A 27859-nucleotide genomic window follows, 5' to 3' on the forward strand; every position below is an offset into this window, starting at 1 on the left:
TGTCATAAATAAGGAGGACTGTTGGCACGATAAGTAGAATCTATTTTTCTTTAAGGTATAACAATAATATCAACAACATAAATGCTTCACTACACTAGGCTGGAAATCACAAAGAAAGGAGGAGAGATCCCACAGGGATTTTGGCACCCACCATTGTTTAATCTGTATTTGCTCTGTGAAACTTTTCCCTTCTTTTTGCTTTCTTCTCTTTTTGCTCTTAATGATTAGAAATTTGAACATTCCTGTGCAGAAAAATGACCTTAATCTTTAACTCTCAAATCCAACATGATCACCTGAAAATCCCGACTAGAGACCAAAGGGAACTTTGTATGAAATTTAAGAGCAATCCATTCATTACTTCACTCTGCAAATCCAAGATGGCTGCATTTCAGCCAATTCTTTTTTTCTGATCAGTCCCAAACTCAAACAGGCACAACTAGGGACCAAGAGGAGCCTTTACATGAAATTTGAGAAAGAACTATGCAGTTTTTCTAAGAAATAGCAATAACAAACTTTCAAAGTCAAAATCAAAGATGGTTGTCTAATGGCCATTTAATTTTTTTGATCAGTGCCGAAATCAAACAAGCATAACTAAAGATCAAGGGAAACCTACACATCAAATTTGAGAAAGATCTATGTCGTAGATCTCAAAAAATTAGGATAACAAACTTTCAAAGTGAAAATCCAAGATGGCCGCCTGTTAGCCATTTTGTTTTTCTGATCAACTCAAAATCGAATGGGAGGAAACAGGGACCAAGGGCCCCTACACTTGAAATTTGAGAAAGATCCATTCAACACTTCTCAAGAAATAGCAATAACAATAAAGATAAAAAATCCAAGTTGGCCACCAGTCGTCAATTTTTCTGATCAATTCCAAAATCAAAAGCAAGCGCATGACTAGGGACCAAGGGGAATAAACATGTGAAATTTGATCCAGAAGTTTTCAAGAATCAGCAATAAGATAAAAAATGTTTATGGATAGAGAGATGATAGACCGCAGACAATTGGCGATTTGAGTGACCCACCATCTGATGGTGGTGAGCTAAAGATGCTTAACTACACTACACCGTAAATCACAAAGAAAAGAAAATATACATTCAACACTACAAAAAGGCAACTGAGGACACATCAATGTGAATACTATCCTAAACTTCAGTTAAACCAGGTGATTTAGAAAGTTAGAATTCCTGGTACCATACCAATCAAGATGTCCCCTACCAAATCTAGGAAAGTATGTTGGTCACCGGTGCAACACATAGTGATGTCATATACACAGGTAAAATTCAGGTTGTCATGAGCCAATAATTTTTTTAAAGAGGATTGAAATTTTCTTGCTCTGGCTAGAAACCCTTGCTAAAGAGTTCATAAGTCAACAAAACCCAAATAGCTGAAAGAAGAAACATAAAAATGTTCTGGAAAAAAGAACATAAAAGAGAGGCTATAATGTTTCTACCAAGGAAAGGAAAATTAACATTCTTGAAATTTGTCAAATTTATCCTAGAATTTGATAGAAAGTTAGTTAAGATCTATTGGTTCCTTAATCAGTACCGAATCAGTAACAAACAACAAAACAATTGGGACTAAAATCAATGGCACAGTAGATCACTAGGCAACTCCTAGTGGTAAATTCTTCAAAAATTTCAACTTTTTTGGCAAACAAACTATTGTATCACCTAACAAGCAGTATAAAACAAAAAACATGAGATTAGTAAGAGCACCTAGCAGCAAAAAGCAAATATCTGCCATAAAATAGAATGATATATATATATAATGTCAGTATTATGCATACAAATATTAATACATTTTACATACGATTGAATTTTTATTGCAACAAAAATCTCTTGCACTATACATTGGCAGGCTTGGAGGCAGTAGAGTTGTATGTTGAGCAACATGTTCCTGACATAAGGCACACATTTAGTATTGTCTTCAGCATAGTCCCCTTAACTAGTGTCTACAAACCAACAAAGGTTCAATTTCCTGACACAAGACACACCAATATTGTCAGCAATGTCCTCTAAACCAGTGTCTACAAACCAACAAAGGTCAGTTCAATTTTTGAGTGAAATAAAACCAGGTTAACAGTCCCTAAGTTGGAAATTCTTTACAAGTATGGAGAATTCAGTAAAGGACATGAAAGCTGTTAAATCTATGGTAGGACAATCACCTAGGACTTCTTCTTCAGGATTACTTAGGTCATTTTTAACAGCATCAAAGATTGCTAGCAATCAAAATCACCTCATGTACCGTACAGCTTGAAAATGATTTTAACTGTTATCGTGATACTACATGAAGATACTTGTCATAAAATCCCTGAAGATGAGACAATCACTATCAATGTTACTAATACTGGTCAGTAACAGAATGCTGTGCCTGACATATGGTGGAACACTTGCTCAACTGGAACACTGTGGTGGTACATTCTTACTGGCATAACCACAAACACTGACCCACCAGGGCCATTTTGAGGCACAGGTTAATCTTTCAACATGATGCGGTAAGCCCACCACATGCTATCCAGATAAATAGAAGCATATTTTGTCACCTGTTCATATATACGATGAGTTAACTCAATACAGAGTGAGATCAATCAGGATCTGACAGCCAAAACGGACATTTCTGTAACCTATACCTTTTTTGATATATAAGGTGTACAACAGCTGTACAGGTCATTATCCATTCTCAGTACTGAATCCAAAGTATTTAATTTCGATCCAAACTCAGAACCAAGTGTAAGCCCCTATCTCATCCCCAAAATTCTGTAAAATATGCTGAACTATACAGGAACTACAACTAAAGATGCACATATACCCCTGAAGCATGAAGACATACTACATATATAAATAGAATCCTTGGATTGGAGCTGTTTTTTAGACTGAGAATTTAGGATTCCTGGATAAAATTCATATACTTCATTATAAAAAATATCACACGTGGCATTCTGGGTGATGCCAGATAACACTGGAATTTTGACATACAAGTGGATCGTTATTCTCCTACTATATACTATATGCTATGCTACTGAATATATGTCATTATCTATGCGACATAGAGTATATGGATATGCCCTGAGAAAATACACATAATATAATATATCTCCAAACAAATTTTCATTGAGTCAACACTTCGTGATTAACTCCTACAACCTGTTGATCTCATCAACATTGTGGAAATTAATTTACTGGATTTTTATGGACTGAGCAGACCAAATGACCTATAGGCAGGGGACACCTAACAACCTATGTACCTGGACACTGAAGGGATAAATTGCTGGGTACCTGGACACTGAAAGGGATAAATACCTGGGCAACTGGACACTGAAGGGCATAAATACCTGGGTAAGTGGACACTGAAGGGGATAAGTACATGGGTACCTGGAGACTGACGGGTTAAATACCTGGGCACCTGGAAAATGAAGGGAATAAGTACCTGGGTACCTGGACACTGAAGAGGATAAGCTTCTGGGTACCTGGACACTGAAGGGATAATTGCTGTGTACCTGGACACTGAAGGGGATAAATACCTGGGCACCTGGACAATGAAGGGGATAAATACCTGGGTAACTGGACACTGAAGGGAATAAGTACCTGGGTACCTGGGTACTGAAGGGGATAAGCACCTGGGTACCTGGAAACTGAAGGGGATAAATACCTGGACACTGGGGAGGGATAAGTACCCCTACACTGGGGAGGGCTAAGTACCTTGACACTGGGGAGGGATAAGTACCTGGACACTGGGGAGGGAGAAGTTCCCCTACACTTGGGAGGGATAAGTACCCCTCCACTGGGGAGAGAAAGGTACTCCTACACTGAGGAGGGAAAGGTACCCCTACACTGAGGAGGGATAAGTACCTGGACACTGAGGAGGGAAAGGTACCCCTACACTGAGGAGGGATAAGTACCTGGACACTGAGGAGGGAGAAGTTCCCCTACACTGGGGAGGGATAAGTACCCCCACACTGGGGAAGGATGAGTACCCCTACACTGAGGAGGGAAAGGTACCCCTACACTGAGGAGGGATAAGTACCTGGACATTGAGGAGGGAGAAGTACCCCTACACTGGGGAGGGATAAGTACCCCTACACTGGGGAGGGATAAGTACCTGGACACTGGGGAGGGATAAGTACCCCTACACTGGGGAGGGATAAGTACCTGGATAATGAGGATGAATAAGCACCTGGACACTGAGGGGGAACCAATACCTGGACACAGGTAAGTGACAATACAGAGGAAAATTAAAGTGGCAGAGTGAAACAAGGGTAAAGACAATAATGAACAAATACCTGATTACCAATAAACAAACAACATTAAGTATCAACTTCTCCCACTTGTATGACCGTCCCCTGGGACATCCCAGATCATTCTCACCAAGGTGAAACTAGTGCCTGAAATTTCCTTTAAAGTGGTTCAGAGATATCAATTGTCTTGCTAAATGGTTTGAAATGAGGTACCTCCTATTTTTTCTAAGGTATTTGATCAGAAGAAAACATTTGCGATGAAATACTGCAGGCAACTGACCTTCCCTCATGGAAACAAATTTGCTGATTTTTTTTTGGATGTATTTCACGTTTTTAATATACCACTTTTTTTTCCATTCTTCAAGTACATTGTCTATCAAAGTCAATTTACACAGCACAGAAAATCTACATTTTCAATCTCATTTGAAATGAATATTGCTGGATTTTTTTTTTTACTAAATCCTTTGAAAAAGACGGGAGAAAACAGGTGGGAGAAAACAGGTGGGAGAAAATAGGTGGGTGGGAGACATGGATTTCCAACTTTAACATGTAGACTTGTGGTCTGAACCTCTGTGAACCTCTCCACTCATCACAAAGTTCATGCTTAAGTGTGGAAATTCATGTCCATCAAACCTTCAGAGAGAATTGAAGTACACACATGTATGGACGGATGTACAGAAAAAGACAGGTGAACAGAACCAATATATTTGTTTACATTCATACAACTATGACAATAAAATCTGAAATCTGCAGATCCTCTTTATCAGGTAGAAAACGACAAAAGCCTCAGGTACATCTATAGTATCAGCCATAGATATATAACTATCAGCTGGTGAAATAGGAGTATAAGGACATCATAATGGTGTTATCCTGAAATTTTCCAATGTACCCAAGTCACCAAGGCTCTGGTCCGCTAATGATAAAACGGGACACATGTCTTTATGGAAGATTGGCCCCACTTAGATGTCTTATAAGACAATGACATTTTGAATTTCATACATGACAAGGAAACAAAAGTATGAATAGATATCAAAAAAGACACAGAACTTTGATTTAGCAGGTTTGTAACAAAATCATGATTGTACTGCAAAAATATTTTCAAAGTGAACAGTCCTTATTCAGTTTACAGAAGCACCAAAAAATTCCACATCCATCCTCCCTCATTCAACTAATAAAAAAAAAAAATCTCAAAAACATATGGTGGTTATGATAAATCAAAACAAGTGTAAATTGGTCTTAAATGTAAATTTATTCTGAATTTCACATTTTACATCTATTAAATTGAATTGGTCTTAAATGTAAATTTATTCTGAATTTCACATTTTACATCTATTAAATCAAAACACTCTCTACAATTGTCTTAAATGTAAATTTATTCTGAATTTCACACATTTAAATCAAAACACTCTCTATTAAATGGTCAAAACACTCTCTAGAATTGGTCTTAAATGTAAATTTATTCTGAATTTCACATTTTACATGGGTTGGGTCAAAACACTCTCTAGGAATTGGTCTTAAATGTAAATTTATTCTGAATTTCACATTTAACATCTATTAAATCAAAACACTCTCTAGAATTGGTCTTAAATGTAAATTTATTCTGAATTTCACATTTTACATCTATTAAATCAAAACACTCTCTGCAATTGTCTTAAATGTAAATTTATTCTGAATTTCACATTTTACATCTATTAATTCAAAAACTCTCTAGAATTGGTCTTAAAAAATTTATTCTGAATTTCACATTTTACATCTATTAAATCAAAACACTCTTCTGAATTTGGTCTTAAATGTAAATTTATTCTGAATTTCACATTTAACATCTATTAAATCAAAACACTCTCTACAATTGGTCTTAAATGTAAATTTATTCTGAATTTCACATTTTACATCTATTAAATCAAAACACTCTCTAGAATTGGTCTTAAATGTAAATTTATTCTGAATTTCACATTTTACATCTATCAAGTCAAAACACTCTCTAGAATTGGTCTTAAATGTAAATTTATTCTGAATTTCACATTTTACATCTATCAAGTCAAAACACTCTCTACAATTGGTCTTAAATGTAAATTTATTCTGAATTTCACATTTAACATCTATTAAATCAAAACACTCTCTAGAATTGGTCTTAAATGTAAATTTATTCTGAATTTCACATTTTACATCTATCAAGTCAAAACACTCTCTAGAATTGGTCTTAAATGTAAATTTATTCTGAATTTCACATTTTACATCTATTAAATCAAAACACTCTCTAGAATTGGTCTTAAATGTAAATTTATTCTGAATTTCACATTTAACATCTATTAAATCAAAACACTCTCTAGAATTGGTCTTAAATGTAAATTTATTCTGAATTTCACATTTTACATCTATCAAGTCAAAACACTCTCTAGAATTGGTCTTAAATGTAAATTTATTCTGAATTTCACATTTTACATCTATTAAATCAAAACACTCTCTAGAATTGGTCTTAAATGTAAATTTATTCTGAATTTCACATTTAACATCTATTAAATCAAAACACTCTCTAGAATTGGTCTTAAATGTAAATTTATTCTGAATTTCACATTTTACATCTATTAAATCAAAACACTCTCTAGAATTGGTCTTATATGTAAATTTATTCTGAATTTCACATTTTACATCTATTAAATCAAAACACTCTCTAGAATTGATCTTATATGTAAATTTATTCTGAATTTCACATTTAACATCTATTAAATCAAAACACTCTCTAGAATTGGTCTTAAATGTAAATTTATTCTGAATTTCACATTTTACATCTATTAAATCAAAACACTCTCTACAATTGGTCCTAAATGTAAATTTATTCTGAATTTCACATTTTACATCTATCAAGTCAAAACACTCTCTAGAATTGGTCTTAAATGTAAATTTATTCTGAATTTCACATTTTACATCTATTAAATCAAAACACTCTCTAGAATTGGTCTTAAATGTAAATTTATTCAGAATTTCACATTTTACATCTATTAAATCAAAACACTCTCTAGAATTGGTCTTAAATGTAAATTTATTCTGACAGAGTTTTAACACATTTGTGTAACATGGACACAAAGTATGAGACAGAGTATTGGAGATATTTGTGTTAACATGGAGACAGAGTATGGGAGATATTTGTGTTAACATGGAAACAGAGTTTGAGAGATATTTGTGTTAACATGGAGACAGAGTATTGGAGATATTTGTGTTAACATGGAGACAGAGTATTGGAGATATTTGTGTTAACATGGAGACAGAGTATGGGAGATATTTGTGTTAACATGGAGACAGAGTTTGAAAGATATTTGTGTTAACATGGACACAAAGTATGGGAGATATTTGTGTTAACAAGGAGACCAAGTATGGGAGATATTTGTGTTAACATGGAGACAGAGTTTGGGAGATATTTGTGTTAACATGGAGACAGAGTATGGGAGATATTTGTGTTAACATGGAGACAGAGTTTGGGAGATATTTGTGTTAACATGGAGACAGAGTATGGGAGATATTTGTGTTAACATGGAGACAGAGTTTGGGAGATATTTGTGTTAACATGGAGACAGAGTTTGGGAGATATTTGTGTTAACATGGAGACAGAGTATTGGAGATATTTGTGTTAACATGGAGACAGAGTATTGGAGATATTTGTGTTAACATGGAGACAGAGTATGGGAGATATTTGTGTTGACATGGAGACAGAGTATGGGAGATATTTGTGTTAACATGGAGACAGAGTATTGGAGATATTTGTGTTAACATGGAGACAGAGTTTGGGAGATATTTGTGTTAACATGGAGACAGAGTATGGGAGATATTTGTGTTAACATGGAGACAGAGTTTGGGAGATATTTGTGTTAACATGGAGACAGAGTATGGGAGATATTTGTGTTAACATGGAGACAGAGTTTGGGAGATATTTGTGTTAACATGGAGACAGAGTATGGGAGATATTTGTGTTAACATGGAGACAGAGTATGGGAGATATTTGTGTTAACATGGAGACAGAGTTTGGGAGATATTTGTGTTAACATGGAGACAGAGTTTAGGAGATATTTGTGTTAACATGGAGACAGCGTTTAGGAGATATTTGTGTTAACATGGAGACAGAGTTTGGGAGATATTTGTGTTAACATGGAGACAGAGTTTGAGAGATATTTGTGTTAACATGGAGAGAGATATTTGTGTTAACATGGAGACAGAGTATGGGAGATATTTGTGTTAACATGGAGACAGAGTATTGGAGATATTTGTGTTAACATGGAGACAGAGTATTGGAGATATTTGTGTTAACATGGAGACAGAGTATTGGAGATATTTGTGTTGACATGGAGACAGAGTTTGGGAGATATTTGTGTTAACATGGAGACAGAGTTTGGAGATATTTGTGTTAACATGGAGACAGAGTTTGGGAGATATTTGTGTTAACATGGAGGCAGAGTATTGAAGATATTTGTACTCAGAAACTATAACAACACACTATCTGCCACAAATGGAGAACAATATCATGGTTTATGACTATTAGCTTTGATTTATTGCAGAATTCACAAACAGAAACGTTGAGAGCAATACTCACTCTGGGTGTTTGTCAAACATAATGGGGAGGTACTCATCCACTGGTATCATCTTACTGAGAGGTTCCTGCTGGAGAAGTTTCATGGCCCCGCGGTCAGACAGTATATAGCTGAGTGTCCAGTAAGAGTAACTAGGCCAGACCAGTGTCTGTGATCCCTCTACGTAAGTCTCCTCCGATAACTTTAATCGCTTGCGGCCAAGATAGCTAAAATGTAATTCAGAAAAAGTGTAGCACAAATGTAGATCAAGTGAACCGTAGCAGTGACAGAGAGAAGGAACTGGACCTCAAAATATTATATGATTCTCCTTAACACTGTAATTTCTAACAATATGATGGTTATATGACGACACTAATAATATTAACAAAGTCTTACGATTTTCAGAAGGGGTCAAAGTTCAAAAGAATTATTTTGGGTATCAAAGTTCAAAAAAAGTTCTACAGGAAATAGAGACTCTATTTTTTACATGATCTGAATGACCTTGACCTGCTTTTCAGGTCACAAGGGTCAATTTTGTTAAAATCTTTAAATGCCTTTCAGTCAGTATCATACTGTGATCAATTGGATTTGATAGCAATAAAAAAAATTGTTTTTATAAAGTTTCAACTTCTGGGTTTTGGTAGGTGTCACTGTTGGTTACCCTGATGGTACTTACATTAGGTCCCAGTTTGGTACTTTTTCTTCCACCTCCTCAAGTAAACGCTGCAGTTTTGTTTTGAAGTATGGCTCAAACCTTACATCATCCTCAAACACCAGTGCATTTTTGTACCCTTTGTCAAGGATCTGAAATAAAACAACGTACTTTTCTGTGTACAAACAGTAAATATATACAGTATTAATTTATGCAGAGTAATACATACAGCAGAAATATAGCAAAAGTATCTCAAACTGGCCAAAACTACAGCACAAAGATACAAATTAAAATACATGGAGCACAATGCTAATAACTTATACAAAAGTGATATTTATCACAGTCATTTTGTAATTATCTACAGCACATGCTAATGTATGAAGTTGTATTACATATCCTAATTTGGCCAGTACTATGTATAATAATGTATGCAGTTGTATTGTATATCCTAATACTGGGCTAGTACTATGTATAATAATGTATGCAGTTGTATTATATATCCTAATACTGGGCCAGTACTATGTATAATAATGTATGCAGTTGTATTATATATCCTAATACTGGGCCAGTACTATGTATAATAATGTATGCAGTTGTATTATATATCCTAATACTGGGCCAGTACTATGTATAATAATGTATGCAGTTGTATTATATACCCTAATACTGGGCCAGTACTATGTATAATAATGTATGCAGTTGTATTATATACCCTAATACTGGGCCAGTACTATGTATAATAATGTATGCAGTTGTATTATATACCCTAATACTGGGCCAGTACTATGTATAATAATGTATGCAGTTGTATTATATATCCTAATACTGGGCGAGTACTATGTATAATAATGTATGCAGTTGTATTATATACCCTAATACTGGGCCAGTACTATGTATAATAATGTATGCAGTTGTATTATATACCCTAATACTGGGCCAGTACTATGTATAATAATGTATGCAGTTGTATTATATATCCTAATACTGGGCGAGTACTATGTATAATAATGTATCTAGTTGTATTATATACCCTAATACTGGGCCAGTACTATGTATAATAATGTATGCAGTTGTATTATATACCCTAATACTGGGCCAGTACTATGTATAATAATGTATGCAGTTGTATTATATATCCTAATACTGGGCCAGTACTATGTATAATAATGTATGCAGTTGTATTATATATCCTAATACTGGGCCAGTACTATGTATAATAATGTATGCAGTTGTATTATATATCCTAATACTGGGCCAGTACTATGTATAATAATGTATGCAGTTGTATTATATACCCTAATACTGGGCCAGTACTATGTATAATAATGTATGCAGTTGTATTATATATCCTAATACTGGGCCAGTACTATGTATAATAATGTATGCAGTTGTATTATATACCCTAATACTGGGCCAGTACTATGTATAATAATGTATGCAGTTGTATTATATATCCTAATACTGGGCAGTACTATGTATAATAATGTATGCAGTTGTATTATATATCCTAATACTGGGCCAGTACTATGTATAATAATGTATGCAGTTGTATTATATATCCTAATACTGGGCTAGTACTATGTATAATAATGTATGCAGTTGTATTATATATAATGTATAATAATGCAGTTGTATTATATATCCTAATACTGGGCGAGTACTATATATAATAATGTATGCAGTTGTATTATATATCCTAATACTGGGCCAGTACTATGTATAATAATGTATGCAGTTGTATTATATATCCTAATACTGGGCCAGTACTATGTATAATATGCATAGCCATGAAATTACTTTCACAAGAAAGGGACAATTATCTTATAACTGAAACACACCATAATTCCAGGCAAATGTGTAATGAGATGGTGGGGTTATATTAAAGAGACAATCAAAGGAAGTTTTAATCAGGCGTGCCACTAATCAAATCACAACAGACATATTTTGGAAGTGCTTTCAACTTCAAAAGGTCATACTATTTATGACTAATTGTTAGAGACAGATTCCAGTGGATTGGACAAGAATAAAAAAAAACAGATATGTAAATAACAATTTTTTATCTCAGTACTGTAATACTGTTTACTTATATATGTTCCATTCATTACCTACGGAAGTTACAGGTAATGACATGTACATAGTAAAGAAAATTAAAGTACAGGACAGATGTAAGTGGCTTATATAAACAATTTACATTATCAAACAGAGAGTAGGACCTCTAGTAAAATACCAAAGAAAAAAGGTGCTAAAACAAACCAGAAGTTGATCAGTTGTAGAATGTGTATCATGCTAGGATATGATAGGGGGAAAAAATGATCTCAATCTACATGACCTTGATTTGGAATGAGATATGTCATGAAAACGGAATGGATGTGATGGAACAGATGGATGGACATTGTTAACACTACATGCCCCTCACAAAATGGCCTGACATAAATATATACCTCTTTCCAGATGAAGTAATGACTCAGGAAACATCCTATCTCTCCCAACGTCAGTTTTCTGAAAAACAACATGAAAATCGTACTGGTGTGGGCAGTACCACTGACCGTTTGAGCAGGAGCATTATTAGATGCGTAAAATTGGTATAATATTACACATCTGAACTGATGACACTTCAGATCTACACTGACAGTCTGGAGCACAAAATAAATGCACAAAGGGCCATAACTTGACATAAAGTGGGGAAAGAGATCAAATTTCAGTATGCAGTGCTCTGCCATCAAGACATATTTGCCCCAAAATAGTCTCAGTACATAATATGTAGTAGATAACACATGAAAGGAGATGTGAATTTTTAAAATTAAGAAATGTCCATTACTCTCTATATGACCATATTTGTTTACAGTATATATCTCTCTGTTATTTGACAGCAGTAGTTGTAAAGCCGTATAAGATCATGTACTGGGCAATGTTGCACTAGATAAACAAAGGGCCTTAACTCTATATAAAGTTGGAAAGGAGATCAGAAATTTTACCCATTCTGTTGATCCTTACTGAAAGTACTCAATAAAAAAAGCTGCCATTATTATAATTATATTCTATATGAAATATGTGTTAAAAAATCATGTCAATCAATTTTGAAGTAATTATGTCTAACAGTACAATTTTTTTGGTATAGTTACCTGCCAGCATAAGGGTCAGCATATCCGTCCATCATTTCAACCCCCAGCTTGTCTAAGTAGGTGGCATTCAGCTCTCTGTAATACACCATCAGATAACTATGTATTGTATCCAAGAAAATACCAAAAACTTTATGGCTTTATTTCCACTATAAACCCAAAACAATTACCAAATCCAGAAAGCATTACCTCTCAGAGATCACAACCGTAGAAAGAAATGTCGCAAGCTATCTAAAGTTATTGATAATAATATTATGGATCATCAGATCACATTAAAAATCCACACAGAAATGGTTTTAAAATTCCACACACTTTGATGTTGGAAAAATGAAGATTAAGATTTTTTTTCTCTCTCCATTTAAAGCATTTAAACTTTAACTTTGAAATTTATTTTAATGACGACCTACCTTCCATCAACAGCATCAAAGATGGTCACCTCAATGGCTAATTCTTTCAGAGATTTGAGCATCCTTTCTCGCCGTTCTGGTCTTCGCACCAAGTTTATCATGTAAATCTAGTGAGAATATACAGCAGATGTGTTTTACACACTGAAAATTTTATTTCCTTACCCATATCTGATTTACCAATACTAAGGATCTTTTAACTTCAATATCAGGTTCACATCATTGTCATCTACAATTGCATCACTATAAATCTAATATCCTATGTGTTCCTCTTTACCATTGTAAACTGTAACATTTCAGCCTAGTTCGTGTAAGTCATCCAATACAGCTCAATGGATTGATCAAATAAGTCTAGTACTAGACGTATCACTGCTGTACAATTCTATCACCACATTACTTTGAATGGATAACAAATTTCATAGAGCTCCATTCCAGTCCAAATTTTGGTCAACTTTAGTGAGGAAAAACTGTCACACGAGGAAGTCTGATTTGACTTGAATGAGGTCAATGTCAAATATCTGAACTCTAGAACTCATTAGTCCGCCATATTACCGGATAATAAAATGGTTCAATAATTAAACAATGGCTTTATTAACTACCATATTCATTATAAGGCTATGTTTCCATGTAGGCGGCTACCTTACTAAACAACACAGAGGGACACCCAGCCCATTACATGCCATCCAGGTAAATAGAACAAATGAGAGTAAGTAATTTGTGACTTTGACTTTAATGACCTTACAGACAAATAAAACACAGACAGACCATTTTTCAGCTTCCTCACGGTTTGTGCTTCTCGGGGAACTCAGGGCTAGTTTGTACTGATGTGATTATGTCAGTGGGGTGACACTTTACTCTAACTGTTCTGAATGACATGTGATGTGCCTCCTATATGTTGTTCAATGGGGTCACCACCAGCTAATGTAAAGTGACCCTACCTTAAAATGACCCTGGGTGACTAACCCAACAAAAAAATACAACTATTTTCATTTACATTAAAAACAAAACTTAGTTAAACTTAATCATTATTCAATGTAACGCTACTGAAACTCCTACCTCATCAAACGCCATCTTGTCCGCTCTCTTATCTTTGATGTCTATATATGGGGATCTATTGAGAGGAGGTCTATTAACTGTAGAAGACAACAACACATGGCTGGTTAGTACAAAACAATACATATTTAACAACTGTATATATCTGTATCATAATCAGAAGTGAATAGGACAATATATCGTGACACATCGTCATAGTGATTTAAATGTCTTGTACAAATATGTACAGTGATTAATGTGTAAAACAGATCACTATAACGTGGTTAGTTCTATTATAATGATTATGGTACACAGTGATTACCCTGTATGGTACAGTGATTACCCTGTATGGTACAGTGATTACCCTGTATGGTACACAGTGATTACCCTGTATGGTACACAATGATTACCCTTTATGGTACAGTGATTACCCTGTATGGTACACAATGATTACCCTGTATGGTACACAGTGATTACCCTGTATGGTACAGTGATTACCCTGTATGGTACAGTGATTACCCTGTATGGTACAGTGATTACCCTGTATGTTACAGAGATTAAACACCCTGTATGGTACACAGTGATTACCCTGTATGGTACACAGTGATTACCCTGTATGTTACAGTGATTACCCTGTATGGTACAGTGATTACCCTGTATGGTACAGTGATTACCCTGTATGGTACACAGTGATTACCCTGTATGGTACACAGTGATTATCCTGTATGGTACACAGTGATTACCCTTTATGGTACATAGTGATTACCCTTTATGGTACATAGTGATTACCCTGTAAGGTACATAACAATTACCCTGTATGGTACACAGTGATTACCCTGTATGGTACAGTGATTACCCTGTATGTTACAGTGATTACCCTGTATGGTACACAGTGATTACCCTGTATGGTACAGTGATTACCCTGTATGAAACACAGTGATTACCCTGTATGGTACACAGTGATTACCATGTATGGTACACAGTGATTACCCTGTATGGTACATAGTGATTACCCTGTATGGTGTATGGTACATAGTAATTACCCTGTATGGTACACAGTGATTACCCTGTATGGTACACAGTGACTATCCTGTATGGTACACAGTAATTACCCTGTATGGTACACAGTGCTTACCCTGAATGGTGTATGGTACATAGTGATTACCCTGTATGGTACAGTGATTACCCTGTATGGTACATAGTGATTACCCTGTATGGTACACAGTGATTACCCTGTATGGTACACAGTGATTACCCTGTATGGTACAGTGATTATCCTGTATGGTGTATGGTACATAGTAATTACCCTGTATGGTACACAGTGATTACCTTGTATGGTACACAGTGACTATCCTGTATGGTACACAGTAATTACCCTGTATGGTACACAGTGCTTACCCTGAATGGTGTATGGTACATAGTGATTACCCTTTATGGTACATAGTGATTACCCTGTATGGTACATAACAATTACCCTGTATGGTACACAGTGATTACCCTGTATGGTACAGTGATTACCCTGTATGTTACAGTGATTACCCTGTATGGTACACAGTGATTACCCTGTATGGTACACAGTGACTATCCTGTATGGTACACAGTAATTACCCTGTATGGTACACAGTGCTTACCCTGAATGGTGTATGGTACATAGTGATTACCCTGTATGGTACAGTGATTACCCTGTATGGTACACAGTGATTACCCTGTATGGTACACAGTGATTACCCTGTATGGTACACAGTGATTACCCTGTATGGTACAGTGATTATCCTGTATGGTACAGTGATTACCCTGTATGGTACACAGTGATTACCCTGTATGGTACAGCGATTATCCTGTATGGTACACAGTGATTACCCTGTATGGTACAGTGATTACCCTGTATGGTACACAGTGATTACCCTGTATGGTACACAGTGATTACCCTGTATGGTACAGTGATTACCCTGTATGGTACACAGTGATTACTCTTTATGGTACACAGTGATTACCCTGTATGGTACAGTGATTACCCTGTATGGTACACAGTGATTACCCTGTACGGTACACAGTGATTACCCTGTATGGTACACAGTGATGTAGATGATTTCCAATCAAATTAAAGTAAAAATGTTTTGTGGACTGTCATACACTAACAACCTGGCATATATCAATGTCACCAAGCTAGATACTGTGAAATATTGGTGGTTTACTATTACTAATGGAAAGGAGCTTGCAAATACTTTATAGCAAAATGAGTCATTAAACATCCAATAAGTGATAACACTAATTTTGAAGGAGAATTAATCAAGACTTTTGTAAAATGATTATTAATGTCACATTAGTTCAATTCAGGGTATTTACACCCTTGAAATATTATATTCACTGTGGCTTTTGTACTCTATGAAAGTCACTATTCTCAGGTGGATCAATTCTGGTATCAACCTCTCGTGAAATATTGTTTATAATTGTAGAGAAACAAAGAACGATACATCATATTAAAGAATAACTGAGAAATTTACCACATACTATATAGTATCCGACAACAACAGCAAAAACTATATAATACTAAAGGACAACACCACATACTATATAGTAACATAGAACAATATCACACACTATATAGTAACATAGAACAATATCACATACTATATAGTAACACAGAACAATATCACATACTATATAGTATCTGACAACAACAGCAAAAACTATATAATACCAAAGGACTACACACTATATAGTAACACAGAACAATATCACACACTATATAGTAACACAGAACAATATCACATACTATATAGTAACACAGAACAATATCACATACTATATAGTAACACAGAACAATATCACACACTATATAGTAACACAGAACAATATCACATACTATATAGTAACATAGAACATATAGTAACACAGAACAATACCACATACTATATAGTAACACAAAACAATACCACACTATATAGTAACACAGAACAATATCACACACTATACAGTAACACAGAACAATATCACATACTGTGTAGTAACAGAGAACAACGCAAACTGATAATAACAAAAGAAACATATACACTATATAGTAACACAGGAAATGCCAAATATTATATGGTAACAGATCAATATCGCACACGTATAAAGTAACACAAAACAATAGCATACACTATGTAATAACACAAAACAATACATATAACACTGAACAATATTGCAAACTATATTGTAAGTACATTTGTTACAATGTAAGTAATTTTAATCATACCGATACAACAATGTATATATATAAATATATAGATATATATTTGAGCTACTAATAGGAATTGTTACCTGCCTCTCAATGTAAATGTACCACAAGTACTGGTTACAAAGAAAATCATATCAAGCTGGTCAACTGACAAAATTAACGACAGTCAATACTTTTGACGGTTAATCAGCATAGCACATCAAAATAAGCCTAAGCATTCAAACGATTATGATGGATGGTCCTTCTGATCACAACTGCTGATGTAAACAGACAAACTTTGGTCAGTATGACCTCTTGTCAACCTTTAAATAGTTTGAGGAGGGCTATATTGCATTATTTTTGAATTATTACAGTAACAAGACAGTTTTCCCATGCCTGTAATATCAGTAAACAGTCCAAACCATTTCCCTTTCAGTATTGGCACTGACCTGATATAGTGTTTCTCAAGGCTATAATACTAATCAGACATGAGACAACATTATATTAGAAGCCAGATTACATATAAATATATAGACTAATATTACATTGAAAGTAGACAAGATGATAATGGTTACTCATTCACTGGACTTTTCATCAACACATCCATCACTTAAAACCCCACAAGCTATCAATAGTGGACTAAATATATTGTGTCTTGTACGTCAGTGTTTTTGAAATGTTTGATACAAGAGTACCACAGACCAAAGAAAGAACTATGTCTGTTACACTGTCTGTTTGTAGTGATGGAAGTTGCTTAAATTTTCGTAATCATTACCTGACTGAATATAACTGTCTGATTATTTACTTTTGTTCGTTTTAAAGCTCAACTGTAAAAATTGTTTGAGTTGTGTGTTTATTTCTCTTACTGATAATAAAGTCTAAACTCTATAATATAAGTATTTACAACAATTAAATTCAAGTTATGTACACTCAACAAACACTAAACAGTGGTAGAATCATTTCTTGTCTCTATACCGCCCTTAAACCTTAAACAGACCTTAAATTTTAAGAAATTAAAACAGATTTTAACCATTTTCTTGATTCTGCATCAATTTGTTGGTTTCTTTTCTTTTCAATTCATTTTTAATTATTTTCAATTGTCAGTCCATCAAACGTCACATGCCATGAAAAGAGTTTATATATTATGCAAACTATGAATATATGAATTACTTCCCTTTACTCAGTCAAAATCATAGTAAAACTTCTCTGCCAATGTAACAAAGGGAGGTAACTACTTCTGAAGACTTTTTCAGTAGAAGACATAAGAGATACCATAAGGAGCTTGTATGTCTACCAACATAAGATTTTAAATTTCAGCTGGATCTTTATCCTTCTTGCATTTACATAAATCATGTGGTTACAATATTAAAAAATAGAAAATTACATTGTAAACTTTACTACATAGGCAACTACTAAAATATCCTTTCTAGAAAAACTGCTTATGTATAAAGATGGCCTTGGTATAAAGATGGCCTTGGTATAAAGAGGGCCTTGGTATAAAGATGGCTTATGTATAAAGATGGCCTTGATATAAAGATGGCCTTGGTATAAAGATGGCCTTGATATAAAGACAGCCTTGGTATAAAGACGGCCTTCGTATAAAGATGGCCTTGATATAGATGGCTTATGTATAAAGATGGCTTGTGTATAAAGATGGCTTATGTATAAAGATGGCTTGTGTATAAAGATGGCTTATGTATAAAGATGGCTTGTGTATAAAGATGGCTTATATATAAAGATGGCTTGTGTATAAAGATGGTTTATGTATAAAGATGGCCCCTAAGTCAGGCTTGACTGTATGAAATTTATCCTGTACTCTAACCAATACTTTCAATACATATAACATTTGAGAAACAGAAGATCTATTCACTATTCTCAAGAAATGGTGATAACAATATTTTAATGTCCAAGATGTCTGCCTGTCAGCTGCTTCATTTCTGATCAGTCTAACTGTTATACAGTCAACACCAGGAACCAAGAGGAACCGAAATATGAAAATCGGAAATGATCCATTCAACAATTCCCAAGCAATGGCATTTATAAACTATAACTGTCGTAATGTATGATGACTGCCTCTGGGACATTTTGTTCCTCCAACTAAGGATGAAGGCAAACCAAACTATTGTTTAAAAATGGGTGACAGACAACATGTAGGCAATGGAAGGACAGCAGTTTAACAGATCACTCTGCTTATTGCGGAACAAATGACAAGCACATCTCTGCCTTTCCAAGATATTTCAGTGAAGCAGGCCCAATTACAGTTATAGTAATTAAAATAAGCTAGGCAATTATACACTAAACATTAGGAAGGCAGCCAATCTAACAATGCTACTGACATCAGACCTACCAGAGAACAGGTTCCCACACAACTGTAGTCCTGTATTTGGTATGTTGGTTATATTGAACTATCACAGCAGAATAAAGATTTCTGTATAAAGCAGTGTGTTTAATAAAAGCACTCTAGTCATGTATATTTTAAGACAGGCAAATTTTTCAATTCTAGTATCTTACTTTAGAATCAATTCTCTAATAATATATGTTTATTTAGCTATCACATGCACAGGTCATAAGCACACGGAGGATTGCATTTGCACAGACGTAATGTAACAACAGTAGAAACCCAATCTGATCAGGCTAATATCCAGAGAAATATTCAGTTTTGTCACCAATCAGTGTTAATGATATCACAATATTAATTTTTCATCATTGCGAATATAATTGTATGCCTCCTGAGACACATTTCAGAAATTACATTTGGGAAAATGTATGATTGTACTACCAACTTTCACTGTTTGTCAAAGAAAAATGTACTCTGAAATTTATCATTTTTTCAAAATTAGACATTTGTTACAAATACACTGAGTTTGAACAATTTTTTTAAGTCGATAAAAAAGGTAAAAGTGCATGTACATAGTTTCAACGAAAAGTGCTTTCAACTAAAAACAGTTTGACAATATACACATGAAAGGAAAATCCCTGCTTGTTTTCATGCAACAGGAAGATGATGTCAGATATTCACTACGATACAGAACTGCCTGGATATATACAACATTCCTGATTAATAGAGGGTTTCAGTGTAAAAAGTTCTGTATACCTGGATAATGTCTCGGTCCTAGCTCCTCATATATAAAGTCAGCATCTGGCCATCAATATAGAGAACACTTACAAAATCAACACAGTACATTAAATGTACCCAGTGTGCATAACATGCACACTACATTTAGACTAAGGACCAATTTTTCCTGCTTCCCTATGGTTGTTACTGTAAATCATTTAAATTTTGTGAATTCTTTATTTCGCGTACTCACCTCTGCCGACATATTTGCGAAAATAAGATTTTGCGAATGCTGCTCTAGAAATGGCTTTGAATTAAAAAATAATGAACTACTAGAGATATAGATTCTGAAAAGCTGTATATATCGGTAACCTATAGCTTCACATTAGCCGCCATTTTGAGAGTCATGTGACTATCCTTGAAAAGTGATTTAGTCATGTGAGACATGTGGTGTCCATACTGCATACTAAATTGCATTTAATTCAAGAACAAACTAGTATGTAGGCATAAAAAGATGACAAAACTTCCGTAGGCCAGACAAGTTCATGCTGTGTTTACATTATTCTTCAAAACATGTTTTTTCTTACTAATTACATAGTAGTTGTCCAAGCGGTAATGTCTTCGACAGTTTTTCTGCTGTTTATTTTGCAATTTAATTAATTAAAAGTTTTGCCTATTATAAACTCTGTTCTTGTGAATATGTCAGCACCTTTCCAATATAAAAACAACATTGAAGGTTTACAATTATATCTATTGTGGCACTCATACTTGACCTCTAACCTCTGACCTATATCTTTATGAATGTATTGAATGGCACCATTATGTGAAAATCTACAGTCAGCAATACAGGATGTCATTTAAAAGTACAGATTTCAAAAGATGTTTAAATTTGAAAGGAATATATGCCTAGAAGATAATATAATAAGGTATTATATAAATTGAACGAAAGTATAAATAGAAGAAAAAACGACAGAATAACAAGGATGTTATCATGAGATTTATACAAATTATCGTGAGAAACTTGAATTCACAATTGGCTTTATTCCTATATTACCGGGAAAATAGATACCACCCAAAATGTAAGTGATCTACAGTATAACCCACCACAGACACTATATACACACCTGAAACCAAACTTTTCTACATCCTCAGTGTCTCCCATATCTTACCTGTTTTCTTTCCCTCCTCCCTCAAACTAACTACCATATCCTACCAAGTAGAGTCTGTTTTCTTTCCTTCCTCCTGTCTCCCATATCCTACCAAGTAGTGCCTGTTTTCTTTCCCTCCTCCCTCCACAGACTCCCATATCCTACCAAGTAGAGTCTGTTTTCTTTCCTTCCTCCTGTCTCCCATATCCTACCAAGTAGTGCCTGTTTTCTTTCCCTCCTCCCTCCACAGACTCCCATATCCTACCAAGTAGAGTCTGTTTTCTTTCCCTCCTCCCTCCCCCAGACTCCCATATCCTACCAAGTAGAGAATGTAAAGTCTGAAGTCTCTTCCCGTTCACAGGCATCATAAACTAGCTCTTTCCCATCACCATACCTAACCTACTAAACAATATACAAATCCAAGTTAGTTTTAAAATGAAAATAATAGGTTAGTGATTATTTGAATATCAAAAAAGAATTCTTGTTTTACAAATTAACAGCTGTTATTCTACATTCATTTAATTTAACAATTCTGCCACATAAGAAAGGAGATTAAGAATATAGAGAGGATGAAGACTCACCCATAGCCTCCAGTTTGACGTAAGTAAAATGATCCACTTCATCACTTAGTGAATGGTAGTAATCCAGAGGCAACATCACCTTCCCAAAGTATTCTGTGTTCAGCACATACATATTCAGACCTGTAAATGAGAATGATATCTATCACGGTAAAATGTCACAGCTAACAGTATCATTGAAATAAGCCCACACAAATACTCATCATGATAACAACAAAATAAGCAATGTATAATAATAATAATCAATGATTATATGATTGAGACGTTACTCCAATGAGGTAGCTTCTTACTGTATATCAAAGGTTAAAGGTCATTGCACTGGTATTAAAGAGGGCATGATCATAGTTTTACCAGGATTAAAAATTTATCAGATACTTAGACAGCATAGAAACCCAGTATTATAACAGACATCAAAAAATGTCACCACTATAAAATATGGAGATTGTTTAGGGGTCATCACTGCAATTCTAACATACCCAAGTTGTATTACCCCAAGTACAATACCTCTGAGTCTGTGGTAGAAATCTTACCAGTTGTGTTACTCAAAGTACAATACCTCTGGTTGTGGGTTAGAAAACTTACCAGCTTTTTTTACAGAGTGGGCAAAAATAATGATGTCGTCATAAGGACCTTCATAATTTTCTGGTGCTGGACTGTAGGCAATTTGTCCTGTTCGTGAATGCTCCATATTGATGAGGAGAGCTGAGTGCACCATAGGAACTTGTAGGCATCCAACAATTTGTCTTCCCACAATATCAAAATAATCGTCTGATCTTTTATAATATCCCTGTAACACAAAGTAATCATCTGATCTTTTATAATATCCCTGTAACACAAAGTAACTGTCTGATTTTTTATAATATCTGTGTAACACAAAGTAATTTTCAGACCTCTGATAGTATCTGTGTAACACAAAGTAATTTTCAGACCTCTAACAGTATCCCTGTATGCTGTATAAGTTTATATATATAAAAATATCTTGCACTGTATCTGAGAGAGGACTTACACATTATATCTGGTTTTATATCTGAAGGAGAATGTTTCTTACCGAATCAGTCATGCCGCCCCAGAAGTTTGAGTAGGTATCCCCTACACTGGCATTAAGCATGGGTGCTACAATGGTCCTACAAAAATACATCATATAACTATTCTACTCATAACACAGCATGGAAGTAACAAACGGTCTTACACTGACAGAGAACTTCAAAAATTCATCACAAATTCATCACAAATTCATCACCAATATGTAATCTATAAATATTTAGAGCCAAACTTTAATATCAAAATTTGTATTCCTTATGTAGAACTTTCAACAGCTTTGTTAATGTTTTTGAAGAATGTGTACAACTAGGTACAATGATAAAGTTGGGTTTACTGTCAGCTTTCTTCTATAATAACACAAGGTATGAATATATTATATTTTATGTTTAAAAAAGACTTTTTACCTTTCTTCATTCATTAGAAGAGTCAATGTTTGTGGATTTTCCAAAACAATATCTGCATCAAGCATCTGCAAAAATAAACACTCTAAAAAACACATACACCTTGGAGATGTTTTCATTGTTTATTAACTTCTATCTGAACGGAGCGAAGCACCAGGTGTCAAGCATCAGAAACTAAAATAATATCATAAAATACTGTACACCTGATTTACATTACCATATATGAAGTATCTATATGCACCAAGTTCACAGACTTATTTTTCCAAGACATGCTTAATCCTTTCGGCGCCGTAGGCAACTAAAGTCGACATGCAGACAGGCCGCAGTAGGCAACTTTGGTCGACAATTTTTATATCTGTATTATATATATTTTTAAAATATTTGGCACTAAGCTGTACATTGTGAGAGATATTTGGCACTGAGCTGTACATTGTGAGAGACATTTGGCGATGAGCTGTACATTGTGAGAGATATTTGGCAGCTCCTGTACATTGTGAGAGACATTTGGCGCCGAAAAGGTTAACAGTAAAGCCTAGATTTTTAACACAGATTTATTTTTACCAGAGATATATATAAAAAGGATATATCTACAATATCATGAAGTTTGTTTATACTATTCCGTCACAATATACACATATTTAACTTACAAAAAGATAGTCCGCCCATATTTTACGTGCATTATCCAATGCTGCTTGGCGATGTTTGATGACATTAGCAAAGCGTTCCACACTCCAGTCACATGGTCCACGCTCATCATCAAACACTGTTAAATCAATCAAACAACCAAAACTGCAATCCTATGTATTCTCACTCTACAATATCGGCTGTCAAATGGCATCTGCCTTCGTCTGTTATATGTCAATAAATTGTTAAATACGTAGCAGCCATCTTGGAATAGATGGCAGCCATATTGAAATACATATAAGGCACACAGGATGTTTTATTCAGTCTGCCCTAATATTAACAACATTCAATAGTGGTGTATATATAGGTTCTACAACTCTAATCTATTTTACAACACCTGAAAAACAAGTTGTATCAACTTTATCACGTTTTGTTTGTTCAAATTGAAGTGAGACGGAGTAGGCGGGTGTTACTGCATAATATGAAATATTTCATGGCTAGATATAGCAAAACATGTAGGGTACACTTTAAGTTATGATTATAATTACCTTTATCATACTCGTAGTGTGTATCGACTGCATGATACTGGTCTTTCACCACTTCTAACCACTGCTCCAGCATGCGTATAGAGTCATCTGTATTATGATCGCTTCGTATCCTATGAAGAAAAAATGGTTCATAAACATGTACAATATAAATATATGTTTATGTAATCCTCATATCATATATTCCATACGGATAATCACTAATATCACACATAAAATCTGCCAGGTTAGTGTGATGAAAGAAAATCGGGAGTCCCAGGAATAAACATCAACCTGTGGCCAGTATCTGGTGCCTGCTACATGCAGGGCTCAAATCTGCAACCCAGAGATGGAGGGCTAGTGATAAAGATAGTCTGACATCTTAACCACTAAGCCACCTTGGCCCCATCAGTCCAATAAATAACGTCAACTTATGGCAGCTAAATGTGAATCTTATTTACATCACAGCACCCGCTTTAAGGCAATGCCTATTTCATTTCCCAACAGGTCACCAGGTAATCTTCAGGGCTACACTAGTATTGTGTGTCTGACAGACATTTCTGTAATGATACATAGCAGTAAACACTCTGACTATCTCAGATTTTGAAATATGCTGGCAGCCACTTGCCTGAATTTAATCAAATAAAAGTACCATTTACCACAGAAAAAGAAAAGATACTGTCAACATTACGAAAGTTATTTAAGTAGCAAAACTGGTCTCAGTTGAAAGAATGCTAACACCCGTGGATAACATGATTTGAATATTAGGTCATCCTGTCAATTCAGCATTTGGTATCAATGACCTGGTAAACACAATGTAAGTTTTTAATAAAATTGTTATTGATATGTTTTTGTCACAGAAATAGTGACCACTTTCTAATTGATGAATTTGAATTTTTTGGATTGTATTAATATCACATCACTCCACCAAGTACCTAGGATCTAAATGCATACAGATTCTTACATTAACCATGATCAGCAAACAAATATATCATTGATGAAAGACAACCAGTGTGGTCAGCTTTGCAGGCTTTTGTATTTGAGGCATTTGAACCCATGAAGTGGCAGGGCAAGATACATAGGTTCAACATCCAATATTCTTTGCCATGTTTAGGAATATTTGTTAAAGTCAAAAAAACAAAACTATACCAAAGAGGTCAGCAATATCAAAAAGACAATTTTGTGAAGTTTTGAATTTTTTTTACAAATCTCAAATTCTACAAAGAATTTTGTTAATACTTGGTGACATCCCATGTCAATGTTATAATAAAAGGAGTTACACCTGTCTAACTAAACTGATTAAACCCTGTAATGGTTGGCAAACAGTAGCCGTGAACTACGTGGTTTTCCCACTACACGTGTTATTTATTCTAGCCAAGTTTAACATTCCTAGCAATATTTCTGTAAATATTGTTTGGCATAAGCAAGTTCATTATCAGATGTAGACACATGTATCTAATTTCTGCATGGGCTATGCATGGTGGAGAACCACTTGGTAATATACTGTGTTAATTCAATTAGATGATTTAATTATCCCATTAATACCAAGGGCAGTATGTGCCATGATACCGTAAATTACGAGTGAAAATTCAAAGTGGTTGAAACCCTAGCAAAATAAACAAACTGCATATATGACCTGCCTTGAATGTGATACGGCTGTTGGCTGAAATTTTTATCACAACATGAAACCAACAAATAAACTTTACAAACATATGTTTTTTTTTTTAAATCAAATTTTAAATTCAAAACAAGTTAAGTGCATGTTTTTTTGTTGTTACCGGACTTTTAGTTTAAGGCTCAGGAACCTTTGCCACTCTCCATAAGTGAAAAATATATCATCTCTTACACAGAAGACGCCAAAGTATTCTGATTTGGCGTGAAACTTAACCGAGATAATTTTATTGCTTTCTAGTAACTGTGTCAAACATTATTTTATGTCCTTGCAGTATTTGTCTATCATATGTATTGCATAGTTATGGTGAAATGAGTGTTTTTGAATTTAATCAAATTTCATGAAATCTCCTTTAAAATAGAGTGTAAGTAGCTTGAATGAAGTCATGTAGCAGGCAGTCCAAAATGATACATAAATTGTGCATGCGTTTAGGCAAGGCCTATTTTATATCATATGATATGAATAAAATATGTGTCATTCAATGATTATACAAACTTTAGAAAGATGATGCTTCAACCACTTTTATCATTCATAATTAAACATTATTTCAAAATTTCATTTGCTTAATTTGAATTGTATATATATATATGATCTTAAATGTATTAATGTGTCCCTGCACATAGTATATACAAAATACAATACTGTTTTTCCATTCTCATTGTATCCTGGCTAACACTATTCCCTGCCACTCCATAGGCTCAATTTCAGGAATGTTAGTAATGTGTGACACCAAAAATCCAACATTTATACATACATTCAGAAACTTGAAAAAAAATCTGGGTATCAATGTATTGGGTTTTAGAATATAAATACTGTAATTTCAGTGTTGTGGTCATCAACTGATGTCATACATTTGGCCGAAAAAATTCCGAAACCGAATCCGTTTTTCCCAGCATCTGAAACATGACCCATCAAAGTACCCAACAAAGAGTTTAGTGTACAGAATGTATACAAAAAAGTGGTTTAAGGCTAACATTTGACATGCAAATAAAGCATATTAAAGAAAATACAATTTAAGAAGAAGAAAAAATAAAAAAAACTTTTCACCATAATGTTATTCGGTCTTTAGGATAATCCAGTTTTTCAATATACTCTAAAAACCACGGCAGTACATGTTCTTTGTTTCGAACAAGAATTGCTATCATTACAGTTGGAGGGTAATGTTCTTGGACGTCTTCCGTATCGTCATATTTTTCTCCCTCCTCGGCGCTTGAGGCGATAATTAAACAAAAAATTAAACAAAATAGCATTGTTCGGCGACACGTCAGCCGACTTCCAGCCATTTCCACAACATCAACACTTCCCGAACGTGAGTCGTTGTTTGCTACACGCTTGTTCTTTAACAGGCAGTACAAGATGCACTACAAGCGCTTGAAATTCTATATCCCATCTTCAGAATAGACAAGGCATGGGCGCTTTCGTTTATCCGGTCGTAACGGCAAGCAGGTAACACGGGTTTCGTTCCGTATGAAAGAGCAGGATCGGACCTCTTTTTCGGTCCAAAACAGCGATCAGTGACAAAGTTTACCAGACACATCACTTCGAATATTAGTATTTTGGATGATTTCTAGTTTCTGATACTTTGTTTTTGGACATCGACAATATTAATGTAGC

The 27859-nt window shown here is 34.6% G+C and overlaps 1 protein-coding gene across 1 annotated transcript; it reads right to left on the reverse strand.

The window, feature by feature from the left end:
• Nucleotides 1-8764: 8764 nt before the first annotated feature.
• Nucleotides 8765-27528, reverse strand: LOC132558535 (procollagen galactosyltransferase 1-A-like). The gene is given in 14 exon segments (XM_060223111.1): nt 8765-9023; nt 9473-9600; nt 11890-11947; nt 12571-12645; nt 12975-13081; nt 14028-14104; nt 20297-20341; nt 21987-22106; nt 22566-22770; nt 23032-23107; nt 23429-23493; nt 24073-24188; nt 24598-24707; nt 27293-27528. Coding segments are annotated over 14 exon segments (1677 nt in total).
• Nucleotides 27529-27859: the final 331 nt, after the last annotated feature.

Source organism: Ylistrum balloti, unplaced genomic scaffold (genome assembly GCF_031769215.1).
Source record: "Ylistrum balloti isolate Yb309-2 unplaced genomic scaffold, AGI_CSIRO_Ybal_v1 Utg370794, whole genome shotgun sequence".
NCBI lineage: Eukaryota > Metazoa > Mollusca > Bivalvia > Pectinida > Pectinidae > Ylistrum > Ylistrum balloti.